The sequence below is a fragment of the Brachycentrus maculatus genome, unplaced genomic scaffold (genome assembly GCF_059751285.1).
Source record: "Brachycentrus maculatus isolate JH-2025_06_01 unplaced genomic scaffold, ASM5975128v1 h1tg000131l, whole genome shotgun sequence".
Taxonomy (NCBI): domain Eukaryota; kingdom Metazoa; phylum Arthropoda; class Insecta; order Trichoptera; family Brachycentridae; genus Brachycentrus; species Brachycentrus maculatus.
In genome coordinates, this window is record NW_028280884.1 from 1,087,162 (window position 1) to 1,113,721 (window position 26,560).

Sequence of the window (26,560 nt, forward strand, 5' to 3'; positions counted from 1 at the left end):
TAGATGTATGGATGTGAAGGAGGCTAGGAGTGTATGTCAGGACAGAAGAGTGTGGCGTTCCATCCTCTCTGCCTACCCCTGCGGGGAAACGGCGTGATGGTAGTAGTAGTAGTAGTAGTAGATGAAGAGGAATATCGTAGTCGTACAGGAGAAAGTGACCAACTACCAAAACGTAAAAATTTCAGGAGGGCCATTTAAGTTACTTTTGCTTGGCAAGAAAATAAACACCAATGCAGTTAGTCATTTTTAACTAGTAACAATATATTATACTTCCAAGTTTAAAATCCTTTGGGATTTTTTCAGGGCAATATTAAGCTAGTAAGATATCAAATGTCCGCCTCCATAGTGTAATGGTCAGCACGCTCGACTATCATTCTGGAGGTCCCGGGTTCGATTCCCAGGGGGGGTCAAATAAAATATAAGTGATTTTTTCACTGTAATATTTATTCAATATCACCCTGGACTGGTACCTGAAGCGGATGGCTGATCACCTTTCCTTCTTGTGTTAACGATCAAGATAACACTGCGTTTATATGCAGTGCCCTATGCACCATTGGGGTGCGGATAAGGGTTTGATGATGATGATGAAGATATCAAATACTTAATGATCACGTTTTTGTAAAACAATGCACTTGGTCACTTTCTCCTGTATGACTACGATATGGAAGTCTGACCCCTCAAGGCTGTTTAAGTGATCACTTTACACGCGTGCAACATTCACCATTCTACCTATGATTGACAACGATACGTTTTTTTAACATCTCTACATAGATGAAGAAAAATATGGAGTGCATTTACAAGGCCTACGATCTGTCATAGACTGGTAAAGTGATCACTTTACTCATGTGTGACATTCACTTTACTACCCATGATTGACGATTACACTATGTCTTCATCCATGTTGAGATGTCAAAAAGAATGTCATATTATTTTTTTTATTTTTTATTATTTTAAAAAAAATATTGTATTAATATTATGTTGTGAAATGTAAAAGAATTTAACAAAAGAAAAAAATACATCGTTTTGGCACTTATTTTCACCATTTATTTTTATTTTATTTACGGCTTATGCCTTTTACAATATGTATTTACAAAAATACATATTGAAATACTTGAAAGTGGTCAGGTTAGGAGTCGTAACAATCGGCGGGTATGTATGAGGAGATGCATGAACGTGGAAGAGGCGAAGAATGTTTGCAAGGACAGAGTGGTGTGGCGCTCTATTCTCTCTGCCTACCCCTGCGGGGAAGCGGCGTGATGGTTAGTAAGTTAGTTAGTTAGTTTTATTTACAAAAATTGGGTAGAATTCGTGAATGTTACACGTGTGTAAAGTGATCACTTAAACCAACCCATGACGGTCGTTAGCTCCGTAAATGCTCAGACTTCCATATCCTTCTTCATCTATGTTGTGATTAAAAAAATATATCGCTCACTCCTTTCAAGAACGTCATAAATCAAAAATCGTCAATTTTCAGTTGTGCATGTTTTCGGAATGCCCAGAAAATTTACTATATCCCAGCAAAAGCGGCATATTTTTAACTTAATATTTAACCGCTACAGGGCAGAAAGTGTTGTTTTTTAATTTTGAAGAAAATGTATTGTTCAATTATTTTTTTCAACAAACTAAATATTTTTCAAATGGAGAAAAAAACTTCAGGTTTTACCTAAAAAGATCTGTTACACAGTAAAAAGTTCAGTAAGTGGCTTGATATATATTTTTGATACATTGTATTATATTTTTAAACTTTAAAAACGTTCTGCTGAAAAATCAAGTATTTTGATTTATGACGTTCTTGAAAGGAGTGAGCGATATGAAAAATAACTTCTTTAATTGGAAATAATCCATTATTGGAGATGATCGAGGTTTGTGAACAAGTATTTGGACACACTCAAAATGTTGTGACACGCTGAATATGTGATCAGTCTCATGACACAGCGCATATGAGTTCGCAACAGCCATCTATGTTGGATTAAGAAAGCTTTTGATTTTGGAGTCTATTCATACTCGTTTACTGTTTACGTTTAAATTTACTATTTTCTTCTTCTTCTAACCCTTATCCACACCCAATGGTGCTTAGGGCACTGCATCATATAAACGCAGTGTTATGTTAATCGTAAACACATGAAGGAAAGGTGATCAGCCCTCCGCTTCAGGTACCAGTCCAGGGTAATATTGAGTAAATATTACAGTGAAAAAATCACAGTGAAATATTACTATTGTGAATCGAACTTGGGATAACGGACGTTAGATAACGACGCTAACCATTACGCCACGGAGGCGGAAAAAGTTACTATAATTTCATATTTTTGTCCACCTCAGTAGTGTAATGGTCTGCACGCTCGGCTACCGTTCTGGAGGTCCCAGGTTTGATTCCCAAGGGGGATAAAATAAATATAAGTGATTTTTTCACTTTAATATTTATTCAATATTACCCTGGACTGGTACCTGGAGCGGAGGGCTGATCACATTTCCTTCATGTGTAAACGATCAAGATAACATTGCGTCTATATGACGCAGTGCCCTATGCACCATTGGGGAGCGAATAAGGGTTTTATTATTACAATTTCATGTAACTCATGACTGAAAAATTCTAGGCAAAAACATTCACTATCTTGCCGCTTATCGCTTTCTTATTTCTCCACACACAAAATAATGTATTACAAAAAAAATTGTGAGATATCTTTTCGATCGCACCGCGTCGTAAATGTAAAAATATACACTCGTTTACAGTATAATATAACCGGTCCGGAACCAGATTCGGAACTTACGTAACTTTCCGTTTTAATTTTATTCCGTTTTATAATATTACTGCCGGAGAAAATATTATCCAACGCGTACGGAATTACGCGGGTATTACGTTCTACGTACGTATTATTATGGTCATTGCTGGTGCTGTGAAGCATGCTACGTTTTCTAGAACGTTCTCTTTGCAGAGAAATTAACGTATGTATTTTAATGCTACTTGAGAGTGAGCGGTCCGTTGTGATAATATTAACGTAACGGTGATATTTGCATTTTTGACAAAGCTAGAAATGCTGTGTGCTTAAAGTATTATTTGAAAAAAATCCTAGTAGATAGAGGAATAAATTTATATAAATAATAATAATAATAAAACCCTTTTCCGCACCCCAATGGTGCATAGGGCACTGCTTCATATGAACATAGTGTTATCTTGATCGTTTACACACGAAGGAAAGGTGATCAGCCCTCCGCTTCAGGTACCAGTCCAGGGTAATATTGAATAAATATTACAATGAAAAAATCACTTATATTTATTTGACCCCCCTGGGAATCGAACCCGGGACCTCCAGAACGGTAGCCGAGCGTGCTGACCATTACACTACAGAGGCGGACAATAAATAATAATAAATAAATAAAATAAAATACTGCAAAATACTGCTGAAATACTGCTGAATTCTGCTGAAATACTGCTGAATACTGCTTAAATACTGCTGAATAAATAAAATAAAATACTGCAGAACTCATTTATATAACTATCGTTATTCCACATATAGATTACCGCTCAATAATATTATTTTTAGCAAATGAAGGAAATTTAAATAAATTAGAAATTTTACAAAATATAGCGATGCGAATAGTTCTTTAAAAAAATAGATTGAAACCGGTAGATTAAAGTGTACTAATAATAAAAAAGGTGGTTAAAACAAAGTTGTTTAATTTTTTAAAGTTAACAAAAAAATATAGAAAAAAAAACATTTTTAAGTATATCGCTCACTCCTTTCAAGAACGTCATAAATAAAAAAAACTTGATTTTTCAGGAGAACGTTTTTAAAGTTCAAAAATAAAATAAAATGTTTTAAAAATAAATATCAAGCCACTTGTTGAACCTTTTTTTTGTCCAATACATCTTTTTAGGTAAAACCTGAATGTTTTTTCTCCATTTGAAAAATATGTAGTATATTTAAAAAGATAATTTAACAATACCTTTTCTACAAAATGAAAAAAACAACACTTTCTGCCCTGTAGCGGGTAAATATTGAGTTAAAAATATGTCGCTTTTGCTGGGATATAGTACATTTTCTGGGCATTTCGAAAACACACACAACTGAAAATTGACGATTTTTGATATATGAGCGATATGTTTTTTTTATTCTTTTTGCTTTTGTATGTGAATTTCTTCTTTCATCTTTGTTTATTTGTGTCAAAGTTACATTATTGTTAAATTAAAATAGCGCAGTAGCGAGTGTACGACTGCATGCAGACTGCACTCGCCTTTCCCTACAGATAACCAGTGTATAACTGCATTTTATCTCGGAAAATGATAGCTATTTTAACTGTGCGATTTCTCTCCCAAGAGAACGGGACTTGTTACGGGCTGCATAGAGCGGACGATCTCTAGGTTATAGTATAAGTTTCCAAACGGTGTTAAAGGTGATATGCGCTACAATTTATGATCTAGCCAGCTTTATAGCTCTTGCGATTAGCTGGCAATCATGAAACATTGCAAGGTATTTTGCAAACAAAATGTATTTTATGATAACGATAATGCCTTGAAAACGATTAATATCTATATGTATATACATATATATATATATATATATATATATATATGTATGTATCCTCCTAACCCTTATCCGCACCCAATGGTGCATAGGGCACTGCGTCGTAGCGACGCAGTGTTATCTTGATCGTTAATTGCATGAAGGTAAGGTAATCAGCCCTGCACTTCTTGTACCAGTCCAGGGTAATATTAAATAAATATGAGAGTGAAAATCGGCCATATTTATTTTGACCCCCCTGGGGATCGAACTCGGGACCTCCAACACGGTAGCCAAACGCGCTGACCACTGCGCTACGCTGTATGTATGTATATGTATATATATATATATATATATATATATATATATATATATATATATATATATATATATATATATATATAAATATATATATACTACTACTACTACTACCATCACGCCGTTTCCCCGCAGGGGTAGGCAGAGAGGATGGAACGCCACACTCTTCTATCCTGACATACACTCCTAGCCTCCTTCACATCCATACATCTAGTCATACATGCCCTCCGATTACGCAGACTTTTGACACCGCCAGATTTTAGGTTCTGATTGATCTGATCGTGCCAAGTCTTTTTCGGTCGTCCACATATTTAAAGACATAAACCAATTCTGTAGGGGGTGCCTAATACTTATGGCCACTACTGTATGTATAATAATGTATATATATATATATATATATATATATATATATATATATATATATATATATATATATATATATATATATATATATATATATATATATATATACACACATACACACATACAGTAGTGGCCATAAGTATTAGGCACCCCCTACAGAATTGGTTTATGTCTTTAAATATGAATTCTTGAAATCTTTTCGGATTTTACCTACTACTAATTACCTGTTATCCCGACCTACGACAGTTAGGGTCGTGGTTTATTGTTTTTTTTAATAATTAAACACTTGTAAAACAACTTAATTAGTTTTATTTCATTACACACGACTAGTTTCGTGACTAGTTAAAACTAACAGACGTTTTCAACTTCACTTTTCACCTTTAGGAGAAAACGTCTGTTTGAAATTTTGCAATTACCGGGATAATAGTATACAATTGAACCCGCAACGCCTCGAGCGTCTACCCAACTACGCCACGGCTCCTGTCGTATCTTAAATATCAGTGTCGAAATTGTAATAAGAGGATACAAGGAGTAATGATAGAATTAGTATTAGTTTTTTGTATAAGTGATTTTTTCACTGTCGTATTTATTCAATATTACCCTGGACTGGTAGCGGAGGGTGATCACCTTTCCTTCATGTGTAAACGATCAAGATAACATTGCGTTTATATGAAGCAGTACCCTATGCACCATTGGGGTGCGGATAATGGTTTTATTATTTTTTTTTGTATCGACTTTACGTTGCATGTTCAAACTTTTAGCTGATTTTATGAATTTGAGCATAACTGTGCTAGTTTATGAACATTTGCGATGCTATAAAAACTTTCTAATTTTACAAACAGTGGAACCTCCGTGTGTGGTTCTGCAATATCCTCTTCCGCATTTGCTCACCGCATGTAACATATGATCATTTGCATGAATGCAGAAATATTAAGTATGTATGAGAAGATTTGTGAATGTGGAAGAGGCGAAGATTTTGTGCAAGACAGATTGGTGTCGTGTTCTATTCTCTCTGACTACCCCGCGGGAAGCGGTGTGATAGTTGGGTTTATACATATATATATATATATATATATATATATATATATATATATATATATATATATATATATATATATATATATATATATATATAAAAACTATTACTTTTATGACCATAATCGTAACCGCAAATTGATCTGCAATTATCGATTATTTGAAATGGACCATTGCATCTATATATATATATATATATATATATATATAATATATATATATATATATATATATATATATATATATATATATATATATATATATATATATATATATATATATATATATATATATATATAGTTTATATCTGTGTTTTGTTGTTACCAATACGCTGAACGCTTGATGCAATGGTCCATTTCAAATAATCGATAATTGCAGATCAATTTGCGGTTACGATTATGGTCATAAAAGTAATAGTTTTTTTTGCGTCATCATCGGTTAAAATTACTGTTATGTATTTCAATTTGATAACAAGACTATGTGACCTAGTTGGAGATGGAAATGACGATGATATAGCAATCTGTATCTAGTCTTGTTGTATTTAATTATAAAGTCAGACTTACAGATAATTGAAAGTGATGCAATTATATGCATACAAATCACACAACGCACGCTTAAGGCTAAAATATAATACAATGTATTAAAAATAAATATCAAGCCACTTACTGAACTTTTTGCTGTGCAACAGATATTTTTAAGTAAAACCTGAATGTTTTTTTCCACTTGAAATATATTTAGTATTTTAAAAAAAAATAATTAAACAATACCTTTTCTTCAAAATGCAAAAACAACACTTTCTGCCCTGTAGTGGGTAAATATTAAGTTAAAAATATGCCTCTTTTGCTGGGATATAGTACATTTTCTATGCATTCTGAAAACATGCACAACTGAAAATTGACGATTTTTGATTTATGACGTTCTTGAAAGGAGTGAGCGAATTGTGAAAATTATTTCCAGTATGTAGGGTAAAAAAAACGACTTATCGATTTTTACGGTTGGCAGCGAAAAGCCTACTAGTCGGCTTTTGGTAGCCAGTGGGCGTTTGTGCACTTCACGGAATTTCACCGTCCGGCACTTCAGTTAGCATGATAAACGGATGATTGGCTTGGATCGGCTTGTTCTTTTGACCATCTTTCTTCGGATCGGAGCTCTTGATCGGTGCGTGAACACGGTGCGCGTAAATTCGATCACGTTAAACTGTTGTAGTCGCTTTTATTTTTCAAAGCCGGACTCTCGGACGGTAAAATTCCGTGTAGTGCACAAGCGCTCAATAGGCCTTTGTCCACTACACGGAATTTTACCGTCCGGCACGTCAGTTAGCGTTTTAAAACGACGAATGGCTTGGATTGGCTTTTGCTTTTGTCAAGCGCTCAATTTGTTGAAAATGACGGATGATCACGGACTAGTAGAAGTGTGTCAGTAAGATACCGCGGCTGTCAAGAATCGGTCTTAATTATAGCCTTTGTGAAAAGTAACACAATTTTTTTAAATCCCGCTAACGGATTTTTTAGGTTTACTTTTGAATAGAGTCAGTTTTTTTAAATTTAATTATATCTCGACTTAGAAGCACAATAGTGTCGTATTATTTATTTCCGACGTTAGAAATTTCTTTGTCCTCGAAGAAATCATTCAAGCTTCTCGTTTTTTGTTCCGGTTTAAGTATTTTCTGGCCTTAATCCTTAGTTGTAGTTGAAAAAACCGTTTTAAACCATTTACTTCATATAATCTGTTAAAAACCATTTTACTTAACGTAATCTGTTAACCTTTAGTGCATCTTGGTCTTCGGGTGGACCAAAAATCGCATGTGTTAAACATTTTGTGTAGTTTTATGTGTGTAAAAAGTGCTACAGTAGTGAAGGGTAGTATTGTTTGCATGCTGTGTAGTAATTGACCTGACGAAGAGACGGACACGTCTCGAAACCGGTAGACATAAAAATCTCGGTGAGTGGTTATATACTAATATTATTAACATTTTTGTTAAAAAATAAATATGCTTATAAGTACTCACATGAAAGTTTCTGTGGCAAGCGGACTTACATCTAATTAGAGAATGTGGAAGAGGCGAAGATAGTTTGCTAAGACAAAGTGTTGTGGCGTTATATTCTCTCTGCCTTCCTCTGCGGGGAAAATGCGTGATGGTTGTTAATTTAGTTTTATATTATATTTTTCAAACCCTTATCCGCACCCTAATGGTACTTATGAGTGAGGAAAGAACGGTTAAACAAATTTATGAGGCGAATGTAGGCAGATGAAGACCGAAGAAAACTTGGCGCAATCAGGTATGTCGAATACTTGAAAGTGGCAAGGTCAAGAGTCGTAATAATCGTCGGCTATGTATGTGGAGATGCATGAATGTGGAAAAGACAAAGAATGTTTGCAAAGACAAGAGTGGTGTGGCTTTCGTTTCTCTCTGCCTACTTCTGCAGGGAGCGGCGTGATGGTTAGTTTTTTTTAAAGTTTTTATCCAGCTTATCGCTGAAAACTTTATAATATGCATCATCAAATCAAAATTTCATATTTTAGTGTTAACGTTTTTTGCCAGTATACTCGCGATATATACGAGTATACAACTTTTTTTCATTTCTTGTGTTGCTTCGACCCCTCCGCTGTGATGAAGTTTCATTCACCTTATAAAAAATAAAACCCTTTTTTTAAATCTCTTCTTAAAAGGAAAACTGGTCCTTCGAACCGGATTTACAGCCATCGTTGCATTGATATACTTAATTTATTGATACTAATATAGTGCATTAAAATGGAGCAGGTGTGGGCAACCTTTTATGACTCCCATATGCTGTATGTATTTTTTTTTCAATAAAAATGTTTCGAATTTCGTGAACGCTAACCAATGCTGAAGTTATCCGTTGGCACAGCTGGCTTCAGTAGCGAATTACTGAATTCAGTAAAAATCCTCAGTAGAGATTTGGGATTACAGTAAAATGACTCAGTAGAGAAATATTGATCACGGTAATGTGCTTCACTAGAGAATTGTTCATCACAGTAAAATGGCTCAGTAGAGAATTATTTATCATAGTTAAATGCCTCATTAGAGAATTAATGATTACAATATAATGCCTCAGTTGAGAATTATATTGATCACAGGTAATGTCTCAGTAAAGAATTACTGATCACAGCAAAATTCTTCAATAGATAATTGTTTATCACAGTAAAATTCCTCTTTAGAGTATTGTTTATCACAGCAAAATTTCCCAGTAGAGAATTATTGATCACGGTAAAATTCCTCAGTAGAGAATTATTGATCACGGTAAAATTCCTCAGTAGAGCATTACTGATCACAGTAATATGGCTCAGTAGAGAATTATTAATCATAGTTAAATGCCTCTGTAAAGAATTACTGATCACAGTAAAATTCCTTAGTAGACTTAACACAGGAAAACACACACACACGTATGCTAATGTGTTTTTTTTTTCATGCAAAAGAAGATGGTTGTCGGCCTGGCTGGTTTTAGTGATCACTACCACACTACTCAAATTTCGTACGTTATATTTATGCTTCAACTGAACCTACTTCGATATGCTAGTTTCTTGACACCATCTATGGTTGGACTCGGCAGGTTTTTTTAATAGCAGAGACCTTCATTATTTAAAAAAATAATAATTGTTATATTGTAATCCTTAAGTTAAAAATAAAGCGAATACTATGATTCTTCAGAATCATAGTATTCGCTTTATTTTTAACTTAAGGAAATATGACCATGTTTCACCCTGTCGCACTGAATTAAAATGGCTTCATTTTAAACAACGTATAATTCACAATCTCTTGCCCTATTATACAACATTCTTCACGACCCCAGTGCACCAATTTATCTTGTAGAAAACTTCGTTTACCTTTCTGATCATGGTCTATCGCTTCGCTCTTCCCAAGAGAGAACACTCTCCATTCCTTGCCACAACACAGCATTCCTCAGTAATTCCTTTACTGTCCAAGCGGCTAGACTCTGGAATGAACTACCTCTACATGTAAAAAATGCACCTTCTATCTTAACCTTCAAAAAACGCCTGAAACATCATTATCTAACCTTAGAACCCTAACTGTCCATCTCCTCCTCCCCTGACCCCTCCTCTCTTTCTTAAACTTGCTACCGAATTCTACCTATTTATCATTAGAATCCTAGAATACTTTTTTGTCTAATTGTTAATTAATTATTTTTTAGTTTTTTGATAAAATCTATTACATCAGACAATAATATGTATTAACTTTTAAAAACGTCTGAGACATTACTATCTGTCATTAGAATCCTAACTGTCGATCAAACCTCCTCCCTCTACCTCCTTCCCTAAACTCCCTTCTTCCTTTGCCCTCCTTATTATCGTCTTTTGTTAATTTATGTTTCTTTTTAAATGTCAATTTGTAATTTATGTTTTTTTTAAATGTTCAAGTACTATCTGCCCACTGATTGCAAACGGCTATATATGGATCAAAGTTTTGATCAATATCACTAGTCCGTCTTTGGTCGGTTGGAAGATATTGCTTTTTAGCAATAAGCCCGCCAATGTACTTTTTATTTTCTGTACATGAAGTTTAAATAAATAAATAAATTGAAGTAAAACAAGTGACCAGGTCATCTCGTGTGCGCCTTCCCTGTATCGGCAGACGTCGGAGGTCAAGGCTCGACCCCGCACAATGGAGATTAGTCACGCTCGCGCTACCACACCAAGCCGACTCGCTCGTCCGCTGTGGATTCTCGACTATTTTCAATTTCAATTTATTTATTTCAATGAATATATACATTAATAAAACCCTTATCCGCACCCCAATGGTGCATAGGGCACTGTGTCATATAAACGCAGTGTTATCTTGATCGTTTACACATGAAAGAAAGGTGATCAGCCTTCCGCTTCAGGTACCAGTCCAGGGTAATATTGAATAAATATTACAGTGAAAACATCACTTATATTTATTTTACCCCCCTTGGGAATCGAACCCGGGACCTCCAGAACGGTAGCCGAGCGTGCTGACCATTACACTACGGAGGCGGATCTTATATATACACATGTAAAATTTACCGTGATTGACAGCCATATCACTCAAATTTTTGGGATTCATATGTATATCATATAATTTACAAGGTCAGGTCGTAAGCCCTGAAATCTTCTTAAATCAAATACACATTCCTTCTATACGATATATTTTACGATTATACGACATCAGATGACATAGGCGTGCATTCTATATGGGCAGAAAGGCAGTGCCCACCCTGGATTACTCGCGTTCCACATGGAAACACGACCAGTGCCTACTATACCTTATCCTTACCCAACCCTACCGCCTACTCTGATTAAAAACTGCGCACGCCACTGTCCGACGTTTAAAGTCGAATTTCGGCATAAATTTGCAATAATCTCAATGAAGCTATATTCTAAATCCAGCTTTGTAGCCAGCCTTATAATTTGTGCTTAAGGCTGGGATCTCGTACGTTCAAATTCAGAAGGCTAACGGCCGCGCAAGGATCGGACGTGTTTCCCCGCGCGTTTTTATTTTATATAATATTTTTTTTAAATCTTACAACCCTTTTCCGCACCGATGGTGCATAGGGCACTGCATCATATAAACGTAGTGTTATTTTGATCGTTAACATATGACGGAAAGGCGATAAGCTCTCCGCTTCAGGCACCAGTCCAGGGTAATATTGAATAAATATTAGAGTAAAAAATATATAGAATATTTATTTGATCCCACACTGGGAATCGAACCCGAGACCTCCAGCACTGTAGCGGAGCGTGCTGACCATTACACTACGGAGGCGAACATATATTAAGAATATATATTGAAAAAATTAAGAAAGGCGTGTTGAGATGGTTTGGACATGTAGAACGGATGAGTGAGGAAAGAACGGTAAAACAAATTTATGAGGCGAATGTTATTGGGAAAAGAAGCAGAGGAAGACCGAGAAAAACATGGCACGATCAGGTATGCCAAATACTTGAAATTGGTCAGGTTAGGAGTCGTAACAATCGGCGGGTATGTATGAGGAGATGCATGAACGTGGAAGAGGCGAAGAATGTTTGCAAGGACAGAGTGGTGTGGCGCTCTTTTCTCTCCGCCTACCCCTGCGGGGAAGCGGCGTCATGGTTAGTTAGTTAGTTAATAATAAATAATAATAAAACCCTTATCCGCACCCCAATGGTGCATAGGGCACTGTGTCATATAAACGCAGTGTTATCTTGATCGTTTACACATGAAGGAAAGGTGATCAGCCCTCCGCTTCAGGTACCAGTCCATGTTAATATTAAATAAATATTACAGTGAAAAAATCACTTATATTTACTTTACCCCCCTTGGGAATCGAACCCGGGACCTCCAGAACGGTAGCCGAGCGTGCTGACCATTACACTACGGAGGCAGACAAAGGAGGTTATATTGAAAAAATATTTTTATATATTTTTTAAACTCCTCACCTTTCAATAACTCTTGTTTTCAAAACCATATAATTATTTCCAAGGAAAACCGTTTTTTTTCAGTAAAAAACGGCGTTTCAAGAAAAAAATCAATTGCGTCAAATATTACCTTGCCTTGGTTTGAAAAAATTCAGTTGCCATTTTACGTAATTTGAGCCTCAAACATTAGTCTAAACCAGTGGTTCTTTACCGGTGCTCCGCGAGTACTTTCAACTTGCTGCGTGTAATCAAATAATCAGTTTTTTTTTTTCATTATTATTTTTTTTTTTGGAAATTTTACTGAACAGTAACTTAAATACATGTACAATAATGAGTAACAAAAAACAGGTATTTGTAACCATTATTCCATTTACAAAATTTTACAAATCGCTCACTCCTTTACAACGTCATAAGTAAAAAAACTTGATTTATCAGGAGATCGTTTTTTAAGTTAAAAAATATAATACAATGTATTAAAAATAAATATCAAGCCACTTATCAAACTTTTTATTGTGCAACAGATCTTTTTAGGTAAAACCTGAAGGTTTTTTTCTCCATTTGAAAAATATTTTGTGTATTAAAAAAAAATAAAACAATACCTTTTCTTCAAAATGCAAAAACAACACTTTCTGCCCTGAAGCGGGTAAATATTAAGTTTAAAATATGCCTCTTTTGCTGGGATATAGTACATTTTCTATGCATTCTGAAAACGTGCACAACTGAAAATTGACGATTTTTGATTTATTATATTTTATGAAAGTTATTTCCAGTATGTAGGGTAAAAAAACCGACTTATCGGTTTTTACGGTTGACAGTTGTCAACCGTACGGTTGACAGTGCTGGGATATAGTACATTTTTTGGACATTCCGAAAACATGGAACACTGAAAATTGACGATTTTTGATATATGTCGTTGTTGAAAGGAGTGAGCGATGTCATTAAATATGAATACCCGGAAGAGGGGCGGAATGAAGGAAAAGGGGAAAAGGGAAAGATCAAAGCTCAAATCAAAGACAAATTATGTGATTTTTTTTACCGCGAACTTTCCTTGTGATTTAAAGTGCTCCCTGACTTCAAAAAGGTGCAGAACCGCTCGGCTGTCCAAATTTAAAACACAGTAAGGGACATTTTTTTTGCAGTACGTTTTTTTTGCATTTTTGGACTAAGTAGATTTTACTTACTCCAAAAATGCAAAAAAAACGTGCTACAAAAAATGTCCCTTACTGTGTTTTAAATTTGGACAGCCGCGCTGGTCTAAACCAAGATAGGAATAGATTTTTGTCACGATTTTGATTTATTGGCTAATAAATTAATATGAAGACTATCGATAACATTCTTATTGAAATCTGTAGAGAACTAAGGGAGATATTATGGTTTAAACTTTAGATATTTGAATAAAACGAAAATCGTGCGTTCGCATACGTCATCAAATTTCCGTCATCGAACGTTTTATGACGTCATATGATTTATTTTCTATGGTTTAAAGAGCTGTAATAGTAGTAGTGTGGATTATTTGTTTACCACTGCACTACCATTTGTGTTATACAAATGTTAGTGTAGTGGTTAACAAACAATTATACGTTAATTAAGTTGCTTAAATTAATTCAATTAATTAAGTTACTATGAGGGAAGGGGTGGGAGGATGGACTATAGACATCAACAAATAGAGCCGCCAATAATTGAGCAATGTTACCAATATTAAAATAAGTCCATCGTTTCTGTGACGTCATTCATTACCAACATACGAAAACAACGTATTTACGAAGGCGAATTTTCCAAAAGAAAATGATGAATGGAAATATTGATTATATCGGGTTTTATAAACACTTTGTCCGCCTCCGTAGTGTAATGGTCAGCATGCTCGCCTACCGTTCTGGAGGTCCCGGGTTCGATTCCCAGGGGGGTTTAATAAATATAAGTGATTTTTTCACTCTAATATTTATTCAATATTACACTGGACTGGTACCTGAAGTGGAGGGCTGATCACTTTTCCTTCATGTGTAATCGATCGAGATAACACTGCGTTTATATGAAGCAGTGCCCTATGCACCATTGGGGTGCGGTAAGGGATTTATTATTATTATTATTTATAAACACAAAACGAGTCTAATACAATCCTTTACAGGTTGAGTATGTTAAATTAGATATTCCTCTCGTCTGACAAAGATCCATTAACGTCTAATTTGTGGAATGCATTAAACAGTTTTGGAGCTAAGAAAAATGAGTGTCTTTGCGCGAGTCTGGATTCGCAAAGAGGGATTTCTAGTAAATTATTCATTCTTCGGCTAGATCTATTAATATTTTAAGGAAATAAATGTTGGCGCACGAAAACATATCATAGAATGAAAATGATCCATTGAGAAGTTGTCTACTTTTAAAAATGAGGTGTCGATTTGTAACATTTCTATCGCAGATAGTCGGCTGTCCAAACTTAAAACACAGTAAGGGACATTTTTTTGTAGTACGTTTTTTTTTGCATTTTTGGATTAAGTAGAATCTACTTAGTCCAAAAATGCAAAAATAACGTACTCCAAAAAAATGTCCCTTACTGTGTTTTGAGTTTGGACAGCCGTAGTGTTGCTAACGTGTCACATTCGAGCGAACTTTGGACGAAGATAAGCAAAAAAATGAATATTGTGATAATAACACAATAATTGTGAGTAATCAGATATCAGGATGTGATATCGAAACAATGTACAATAAGCTGACGTTTTAATAAATCTTTGTCACTATCGTGTCTCAGCAGTATAACGCAAGATAAAGACAGACGCATTGACGTAAAATAATATATATGTATATATTTATATATATATATATATATATATATATATATATATATATATATATATATATATATATATATATATATTTATTGCATTATTAACTTCGCTCACTCCTTTCAACAACTTCATATATCAAAAAGCTTGATTTTTCAGGAGATCGTTTTTCAAGTCTAATGAAATGTATTAAAAATATAAACCAAGCCACTTATTGAACTTTCTAGTATGCAATAGATCTTTTTAGTTAAAACTATAATGAATATATGAATATATAATACATAAAAAATATTTAGTATATTTAAAAAAATTAATTAAACAATACCTTTTGTTCAAAATGCAAAAAGAACACTTTATGCCCTGCGGCGAGTAAATGTCAAGTTAAAAATATGCCACTTTTGCTGGGATAAAGTACGTTTTCTGGGCATTCCGAAAACGTGCACAACTGAAAATTGTCGATTTTTGATATATGACGTTGTTGAAAGGAGTGAGCGATATGGTAAAATAACTCATTATCATTCATCGTTCACTATGTATAATACCACTTAAAAACACTACTTCATGACTACTGGTTCGGAATCTTACCTAACGTAACCATTCCATCATCAGGTCAAATATAGGAATGTTTCTTATTTTTATCAAAGTATTTAGTGTTTTCAAGTGGTATTACACAATGTGACGAAAAATTTACAGTGTTAGGTGGATGTTCTTTTAAATCTTCGTAAGTGTGGTTGTCACCCTCCGTGTCCGCCTCCGTAGTGTAATGGTCAGCACGCTCGGCTACCGTTCTGGAGGTCCCGGGTTCGATTCCCAGGGGGGGGTCAAATAAATATAAGTGATTTATTATTAGATTAAAACCAATATTTTTAGCTTTTCCACTTTTTTATTTGACCAGCGACCGGGTTTCGTCGTTACCGACATCATCAGACTGGTGTCGGTAACGACGAAACCCGGTCGCTGGTCAAATAAAAAAGTGGAAAAGCTAAAAATATTGGTTTTAATCTAATAATAAATTAAAAATGCAATTCCATCACGAAGTGTCAGTGGATAATATAAATCTATTAAATATAAGTGATTTTTTCACTGTAATATTTATTCAATATTACCCTGGACTGGTACCTGAAGCGGAGGGCTGATCACCTTTCCTTCATGTGTAAACGATAAAGATAACACTGCGTTCATATGAAGCAGTGCCCTATGCACCATTGGGGTGCGGATAAGGGTTTTATTATTATTATTATTAAGTGTGGTTGTCAATCATGGGTCGGATGTTCATTGTTTGTTTACACGTGTATAGAGTGATCATTTAAACCAGCCCATGACCGGTCGTAAGCCTCGTAAACACTCAGACTTGCACATTCTTCCTCATCCTTGTTGAGATATAATTTTTTTAATTATTTTTTTTATTCGCCGTATACGGATATTCTTAATTATCAATATAATCACGTATGTATGTACTTATCAACATACATAATTATTACGTGTACGGAGCATGTATGATAAATATTTAATATTTTAATCTAATGTTACATTTATTTTGTTGCAGAATCGAACACGCAATGCCAGGCGAACAGCGGATGTGAGGAGGTACTATTTCGCAACGAATGCAGCTCGAAACATGCATTAACGTGTTGATGGCAGAAAAATACTAGAGAAAACTAATATTTAATAAATTATCGCGGTAATACTGACGTGTGTATTAAAAAACGGGGGTTTTGTTGATTTTTTAAATGTAATATTTAAAAAAAAAACTTGCATAAAGTGTCGATAGCAGAAAACTACCAGAGGAAAATAAAAATCATTAAATTATTGCAGTATAATACTTTGCGGTATTGACGTGTGGATCAAAAAACGTAGGTTTTTTTTTAAATTTTATTGTCATATTTAAAAAAAACTATTTCTGTCATATTTAAAAGAAACATGCATAAAAGTGTCGATAGCAGGAAAATACAAGTGAAAAATAAAAATAACTAAATTATTGCAGTAAAATACTTCGTGGTATTGACGTGTGTATAAAAAAACATAGGTTTTGTTGATTTTTTATTATAATATTTTTTTAAAAATGTGCACGCACGGATTTTGTTTAGTAAGTGCTATCGATAGAACTACGATGTGAAATGAATTTCGCTATTGAAATTATAACCATGTAAAGTATTTTTGTGATATCTCGAGAATACAGCGAAAAGCCGTTTATAGTAAGTACATTTTTCCCGCGCGTTTACCCGTCAAAGTCGCCAAGATGCCCGCCGTGCTGTCGAAGGTGCGCGAGGGCGTGTCCCGCGCGTGCGCGCGCGCGCCGCCGCCCGCGCTGTGCGCCGCGCTGGCCGCGCTGGCGGCCGGAGCCGCGGGCGCCGCGACCTACCGGCTGCTGGCGGCGCGCCGCGCCGAGCGCATGAACAACAACCACGAGGACTGCGCCACGGCCGAGAAGTGCGGCGCCAAGAGAGGCGCGGACTGCGAGAATCTGCAGAACCCGTCCGACTCGGAAGAGGACGAGAGTCCGAAGATATTGAGGACTCTGGGCGCTAGAGTCCCCGGACTTAACAGGCAGTTTATAAAGCAGATCATTACGCTTGTGCGGATCATGGTGCCGCGGCTGTACTGCAAGGAGACGGCTCTACTCGCCGTTCACACGCTATGCCTCTTCACCCGGACGTTCCTCTCTATCTATGTAGCCTCTATGGAAGGGTCTATCGTCAAGTACATAGTCAAGAAGGACGTGAACAACTTCATGCTGATGCTGATGAAGTGGTTCGGCATCGCCATCCCGGCTACCTTCATCAACTCCATGATCAGATATCTGGAGAATAGACTGGCGCTAGCGTTCAGGTAAGACCATATAAATATCATGCCGGTAGGCTGAGATTTTACGTTTTTAATTTGAGTTTTACTTGTTTACTGGTCCGCTGCCATAAGCGCGTTTACGCGCTCTCCAATTCCGTGCTCACCAGGATGGCCATACAAAATGCGCTCTTGTTTGAGCTTGTCGCAAGCCAATATCAAATCCAATTGCAATATTTTTTATATTATTTATTGATTCAGCATCAACTTTGTGGAATGACTTGATTATTTCATTAAAATATACCACTTTAATGAGTTTTATTTATATATACGACTAGTTTCTAAAACTTACAGATGTTTTCATCTTCTGGTAAGTTTTCGAAACTAGTCGTATATATAAATAAAACTCATTAAAGTGGTATATTCAAGTGTTTAATTTTAATAAAATGTCAATATTTTTTAATAAGAATATATAGTGACATCTATTAGGAAGATCAAGAAATACTAAAATGTTAAAATTTACCGATATTATCAAAATTACAGTGACAGATGTTGAAAAAATCACGGCTTGCTGGGTACGGCCTTCCGGTTTTGAAAGGGTTAAATACCGCTGGGTTCTACTAAACATACCCGCTCTACGAAAGCCGACTTAATCTCCTCATTAATATGTTTACATAGATCCAGGGGTAGGCTGCCAATTTTTTAACAAGGGGCTCGCGGGTGGAGGGGGAACGGGACAGGGGGAGAGGGGATGTGTATAATTTTTTTTAACTACATATATAAAATATCATATATAATACCATATATAACTATATATAATAAACTGTCCTCCTCCATAGTGTAATGGTCAGCACGCTCGGCTACCGTTCTGGAGGTCCCAGGTTCGATTCCCAAGGGGGGTAAAATAAATATAAGTGATTTTTTCACTGTAATATTTATTCAATATTACCATGGACTGGTACCTGAAGCGGAGGGCTGATCACCTTTCCTTCATGTGTAAAAACAATCAAGATAACACTGCGTTTATATGACACAATGCCCTATGCACTATTCGGGTGCGGATAAGGGTTTTATTTATATATTATTATATATAAAATACATGATAGTTAAAAATACTTAATATGCACATCAAACGACAAAATATAGATATCGCTACTTAAAATAATGATATCGCTGATCAGTCAAACAAGCCGATGACGGTTGTAAGCCCCGTAAATGTCCAGACTTCCATATTCTTCTTCACCTTTGTTGAGATGTTAAAAAATAATATAATAAAAAAATAATAAAATAAAATTACTGAAATTGCATCTACACCAGTTTGTTTATATAGTGATTTAATCAGAGAATATTGATTTCTCTTAATTTATCAAGGGGCTCGCCGGCCCAAGTCAAATTTAACAAGGGAGCCCCTCTGAGCCCCCTGCAGCCCACCGCTGCATAGATCAATCCGGGAGAAACATTGGGAAGCGTCAAAACAGCATTGAGGAGCATATTACGCCAACATTCAAGCTGAAATCCCACTCAAACCATACTACTGCACCTTATCCCGGATGTGAAAGAAGCCAGGAGCATATGTCAGGACAGACGAGTGTGGCGTTCCATCCTCTCTGCCTGCTCCTGCAGTGAAGCGGTGTGACGGTAGTAGTAGTGGTAGCGTAATAAAGTCATTTCGTAAGTTGCAGTTCATTAATTATAGCTGCAAATGACGTCGGACGAAGAGCTGTATGTTGAAATTCCTATAAATAGTAGAGCGGTTGGTTCTTGAGTAATCGCTTATTATCAGAATCAATGTATTCCTTAGCTGACTTTCTAGGTCAGGCACTAGACCGAGATATAAATACTTAGAAAATCATTATATCGCAAGCATACTGGCAAAAAAAGTTAACTCAAAAATCTTTTGCCTAGAATTTTCACTCATGAATCACATGAAATTATAGTAACTTTAAACATGAAGAGTAAATCCACTCACAAGTAGGCATAGGCTATGAAACTTTTAAAGTTGAAGCCTGAGTAGGGACATGATAAACGGTGTTGCATAAGCCGTAGCTAGATTTCAGAGTCACTTGGACGTTAGGTAATTAAAAATAACTCAAAAATCCCTGTTTGAATAATCCCTGTTATTTAAAGCTGAATAAAATCTTCTTCTTCTTCAAGTCCTTATCCGCACCCCAGTGGTGCATAGGGCACTGCATATAAACACAGTGTTATCTTGATCGTTAACACATGAAGGAAAGGTGATCAGCCCTCCGCTTCAGGTACCAGTCCAGGGTGATATTGAATAAATATTAGAGTGAAGAAAATCACTTGTATTTATTTGACCCCCTCTGGGAATCGAACCCGAGACCTCCAGAATGGTAGCCGAGCATGCTGACTATTTCACTACGGAGGCGGAATAAAATACCCGCAATAAAACTTAAAGTTGAATTTACTTTATAAACCACATATCGCTCACTCCTTTCAAGAACGTCATAAATCAAAAATCGTCAATTTTCAGTTGTGCATGTTTTCAAAATTCCCAGAAAATGTACTATATCCCAGCAAAATGGCATATTTTTAACTTAATATGTACCCGCTACAGGGCAGAAAGTGTTGTTTTTCCACTTGAAGAAAAGGTATTGTTTTATTATTTTTTTAAAATATACTAAATATTTTTCAAATGGAGTAAAAACATTCAGGTTTTACCAAAAAAGATCTGTTGCAAAGTAAAAAGTTCAATAAGTAGCTTGATATTTATATTTAATACATTTTATTATATTTTTAAACTTTTAAAACGATCTCCTGAAAAATCAAGTTTTTTGATATATGAAATTGTTAAAAGGAGTGAGCGATGTGTCACAGTAGATTTTCAGAAATATTAGTATTTACTAAGTAAAACTTAAATTCAATACTTCTTTATTGCATACTTCTCAAAGTTCCTTTGACCATACGTGGTATATGTTTGATTTCGTTGGATGTGCCTCTGCCTTGTTGATCTTGTGGTTCTATGAGTGTTTTCATGTTTCAGATCTCGCCTTGTGGACCACGCCTACAGAATGTACTTCAAGAAGCAAACCTACTACAGAGTCGCCAATTTGGATAGTAGAATAGAAAATGCGGATCACAGGTGAGATGTTCATATTATTATTTTATTAGTTATTATAGATAATAATAATAATAATGAATATAATATTGATATATATTTTTCTTTATTTTAAATTATTTTACATTTCACAACATAATGTAAATACATACAAGTACAAATATAAATATATATATGTATATATATATATATATATATATATATATATATATATATATATATATATATATATATATATATATATATATATATATATATATATATATATATATATATATATATATATATATATATATATATATATATATATATATATATATATATATATATATATATATATATATATATATATATATATATATATATATATATATATATATATATATATATATATATATATATATATATATATATATATATATATATATATATATATATATATATATATATATATATATATATATATATATATATATATATATATATATATATATATATATATATATATATATTTATTTATATATATATAAATATATATATATATATATATATATATATATATAAATATATATATACATATATATAAAAATATATATACATGCCCTCCGATTACGCAGACTTTTGACACCGCCAGATTTTAGGTTCTGATTGTGCCAAGTCTTTTTCGGTCGTCCTCGTTCTGTTTTGTTTGGATGTGAAGGAGGCGAGGAGTGTATGTCAGGACAGAAGAGTGTGGCGTTCCATACCTCTGCCTACTCCTGCGGGGAAACGGCGTGATGGTAGTAGTATATATATATATATATTTCACACTAAACGGTGTTTGATAATGATGTTCGATGCATTGATCGAATGTCTCAATACATTTTAGTGGTATTTACTGAATAAAAGTAATGAAGTAGCTAATAAAACTTTTAAAAAAAAATCCTTATATCTTTTATATTGACCTCTTTTTGTGAGAAACGGGACTTTGTCCCGTCATTAAGATTTTTTTCTCTTCTTCAATGTTTGTCAATGCCGATTCTATTTCTATTGAAAACCAAAAAAAACCTTTGTATGCTTTGGAAAGATTAATGATACTTTAGGCTTTTAAAAATTTACAAAGCAATTGAGTGCTCGGCTGTTCAAATTTAAAACACAGTAAGGGACATTTTTTTGTAGTAGGTTTTTTTTTGCATTTTTGGACTAAGTAGAGTCTACTTAGTCCATAAATGCAAAAAAAACCTGCTACAAAAAAATGTCCCTTACTGTGTTTTAAATTTGGACAGCCGTGCTGGAGATGTCACTTTGTAGGTCAAGACTTGGTAAAAGACGTGCCAACTTGATTATTCCAAATTATATGATTCTTTTTCTGTATTAAGTCCTGGCGAAGGGAAGTTTAGTTTAAGGCTGCTTTCTTAGCCTCCCTCTCCCGGTAATATGTATTTACTATAACTCAAATTAAAAATGCAAACTAAATTTAAACTGAATGCAGTCGAAATGCGATCTCTCAGAAGAATGTGCGACAAAACGATGTATGATAGATGTGCAAATAGTGAAATAAGGAAGGAATGCAAAGCTGAGATAAGCATTATCGATAAAATTAAGAAAGGTGTGCTGAGATGGTTTGGACATGTAGAACGAATGAGTGAGGAAAGAACGGTAAAACAAATTTATGAGGCGAATGTAACTGGAAAAAAGAGCAGAGGAAGACCGAGAAAAACATGGCACGATCAGGTATGCCAAATACTTGAAAGTTTTCAGGTTAGGAGTCGTAACAATCGGCGGGTATGTATGAGGAGATGCATGAACGTGGAAGAGGCGAAGAATGATTGCAAAGACAGAGTGGTGTGGCGTTCTATTCTCTCTGCCTACCCCTGCGGATTTTTTCAGTTTTTTCAGTTTATTAAAAATTCACCTCTTTCTTTTGTTTTTTTTTAATTATTTTTTTATCTTAGGACTTTTTAAACCTAAACTACCATTAGTCAACTTGGACTTGATTAACATAATCTAACTTTACATAACTTCACATAACTAACTCTAAGTAGGTGCTAACTCTTAAAGAGACTGTAAGAGAGGACACCTATGAAAGGGTTCATTAAAAATCGCCTCTTTCTTTATTTTATATGTTTTTTTAATAATATATGCAATTACCATTTTAAAAAAAAAAGATGCTCCTGTATTAGATTCGGAAATGCGGTGGGACAACTTTTTCAATCCTCCATTTTGATTCTCCGTTCCTCTCCCGGACGACACTTTACTCATATTTTATTCTTCCTGATTGCAGGCTGACGGACGACGTGTGCGTGTTTGCATCGTCGTGCGCCCACCTGTACAGCCACCTGACCAAGCCCTGCTTCGACCTGCTCCTCATAGCCATCACCATGGCCAGATTCACACACAAAATGAAGGCCAACATTATCGCAGGTAGGATTCATGATTATCTTAGAGCATATCGTAGTCATGCAAGGGAAAGTGACCGAGTGCATTGTTTCACAAAAACGTGATCATTGACTATTTGATATATTCTAACCCTTATCCGCACCACGATGGTGCATAGGGCATTGCATCGTATAGAAGCAGTGTTATCTTGATCGTTAAATACACGAAGGAAAGGTGATCAGCCTTCCGCTTCAGGTACCAGTCCAGGGTCATACTAAATAAATATTAGACTGAAAAATCAGTAATATTTATTTTGACCCTCTTGGGAATCGAACCCGGGACCTCCAGCATGGTAGCCTAGCGCGCTAACCACTACACTATGGAGGCGAACATATATTACTAGCTTAATATTGCCCTGAAAAATTCCCAAAAGATTTTAAACTTGGAAGTATAATATATTGACTTGGTAAAAATGGCTAACTGCATTGACGTTTATTTTCTTGCCAAGCAAAAGTGACTTAAATGGCCCTCCTGAACATTTTACGTTTTGGTAGTTGGTCACTTTCTCCTGTACGACTACGATATGGCCAACACGACTCTAAGCCATTCTGTCACGCGCCATCTCCTTGGCTTCCTCCCAGGTAAGTCCGGCATCTTGAAATTCCGCTGAGTATAGTCGGTGTATAATCGTCAGCGGTTTTCCATGGTGCCGGAATCCTCGCGGTTGTAAGAAGAGACATGTGTGGTTAATGCTCTCAGGTGGCATTCTAAGGACATGTTCTCCTCTTCAGGACCTCCAGTATGACGCGTTTGATTATTTTTATGAGTAATACATTATTATTTATTGATTATTATGTAATAAAGTTGTGTACAACCGTCTGGCACAATGAGAAGAAAAAGGATTCATTGTTTGGACTACTGGTTTTAATTCAATCTTTTTCTAGGGCTTCTGATTGGAGTGTTATCTGTCTTCTAGGACCACTTTTTGAAATAAAATATTTTTCTAGGGCCACTGATTAAAATATCAGTTTTAAGGGCCACTGGCTGGAGTGTAATATGTTACTAGGGTCACTCATTGGAGTGTAATCTGTTACAACAGTCATTGATTTGAGTGTAATCTGTTACTAGAGCAAGTCATTGGAGTGCAACCTGTTACTAGGAGCACTTATTGAAATACAAGCTGCACTGATTTAAATACCATTTGTTTTCAAAGTCACTGACTGGAGTGTAATCTGTTACTTGGGTCACTTATTCGAGTGTAATCTGTTACTAAGGCCACTCATTAGAGTGTAACCTGCTACTAGGGCCACTCATTGGAGTGTAATCTATTTCTAGGGCCACTTATTGGAGCAACACCTATTTCTAGGGCCACTCTTTGGAGTGTAACCTGCTACTAGGGTACTCATTGGAGTGTAACCTATTTCTAGGGCCACTTATTGGAGCAACACCTGTTTCTAGGGCCACTTTTTGCAGTGCAACCTGCTACTAGGGCCACTCATTGGAGTGTAACCTATTTCTAGGGCCACTTATTGGAGCGACACCTGTTTCTAGGGCCACTCATTGAAGTGAAACCTGTCACTAGAGCCACTGATTCAAGTGCGATTTGTTACTAAGGCCACTCATTAGGGTGTAATATGTCACTAGGGTCACTTATTTGAGTGTAATCTGTTACTTACGCCACTCATTAGAGTGTAACCTGCTACTAGGGCCACTCATTGGAGTGTAACCTATTTCTAGGGCCACTTATTGGAGCGACACCTGTTTCTAGGGCCACTCATTGGAGTGTAACCTGTCACTAGAGCCACTGATTCAAGTGCGATTTGTTACTAAGGCCACTCATTAGGGTGTAATATGTCACTAGGGTCACTTATTTGAGTGTAATCTGTTACTTACGCCACTCATTAGAGTGTAACCTGCTACTAGGGCCACTCGTTGGAGTGTAACCTGTCACTAGAGCCACTGATTCAAGTGTGATTTGTTACTAAGGCCACTCAATAGGGTGTAATATGTTTAGGGTTACTCACAGGAGAGCAATATGTCACTAGGGCCACTCATTGTAGCGCAACCCGTCTGTTTGCAGGGCCCCTGTTTGCGGTGTGCGTGGTGGCCGTGACGGGCAACATCATGCGCGTGCTGAGCCCCAAGTTCGGGCAGCTGGTGAGCGAGGAGGCGCAGCGCCACGGCTACCTGCGCCACATCCACTCGCGCATCATCGCGCACGCCGAGGAGATCGCCTTCTACGGAGGGCACAAGGTAAAACATCATCGTAGCACATATCGTCACATTGGCCTCTTTGAGGAGCCTCTGTATTTGACAGACTATGCGCGGAATTTGTCCGCCTCCGTAGTGTAATGGTCAGCACGCTTGGCTACCGCTCTGGAGGTCCCGGGTTCGATTCCCAGGGGGGTCAAATAAAAAATAGTGTTTTTTTCACTGTAATATTTATTCAATATTACCCTGGACTGGTACCTGAAGCGGAGGGCTGATCACCTTTCCTTCATGTGTAAACGATCAAGATAACACTGCGTTTATATGACGCAGTGCCCTATGCACCATTGGGGTGCGGATAAGGGTTTTATTATTATTATATGCGCGGAACAGCACAGTATCACGTCCTACGCACTCTTATAACCACAGGTTTAATCAAATTGATTTTTTTACTACCACAAAAAATAAATTCAAACAAAATATTATAAGAGTGCTAACTGAGCGAGATGCATCTTTACACACTTAGGCTGTGGGTTGTGATCGTGGAGAGGATCTGGGCTGAGTTCTTGGTTATGTTATGTGCATTGGATTCAGTATAGGGTTCAATGTGCGAAGCATGTTCGGAACTCGGCTTACGGATAATTCACAACTAACTCTAGGCCTTGCACACTCTTTATTCTAACACAAAATACACTAATACAACACACCACACCACACCACACCACACCACACCACACCACACCACA

General features: G+C 35.8%; 1 protein-coding gene across 1 annotated transcript in view; it reads left to right on the forward strand.

Annotated features, from left to right (window-relative positions):
- Nucleotides 1-26,560, forward strand: part of Abcd1 (ATP binding cassette subfamily D) — a 77,401-nt gene that overhangs the window by 33,111 nt on the left and 17,730 nt on the right. Inside the window, exons 2-5 of the mRNA XM_088260325.1 lie at nucleotides 16,935-18,217; nucleotides 21,174-21,272; nucleotides 23,512-23,651; nucleotides 25,687-25,859. Of these exons, the coding sequence (XP_088116451.1) occupies nucleotides 17,628-18,217; nucleotides 21,174-21,272; nucleotides 23,512-23,651; nucleotides 25,687-25,859 (1,002 nt within the window). The 5' untranslated portion in view covers nucleotides 16,935-17,627. The remainder of the gene's footprint in view (nucleotides 1-16,934; nucleotides 18,218-21,173; nucleotides 21,273-23,511; nucleotides 23,652-25,686; nucleotides 25,860-26,560) is intronic.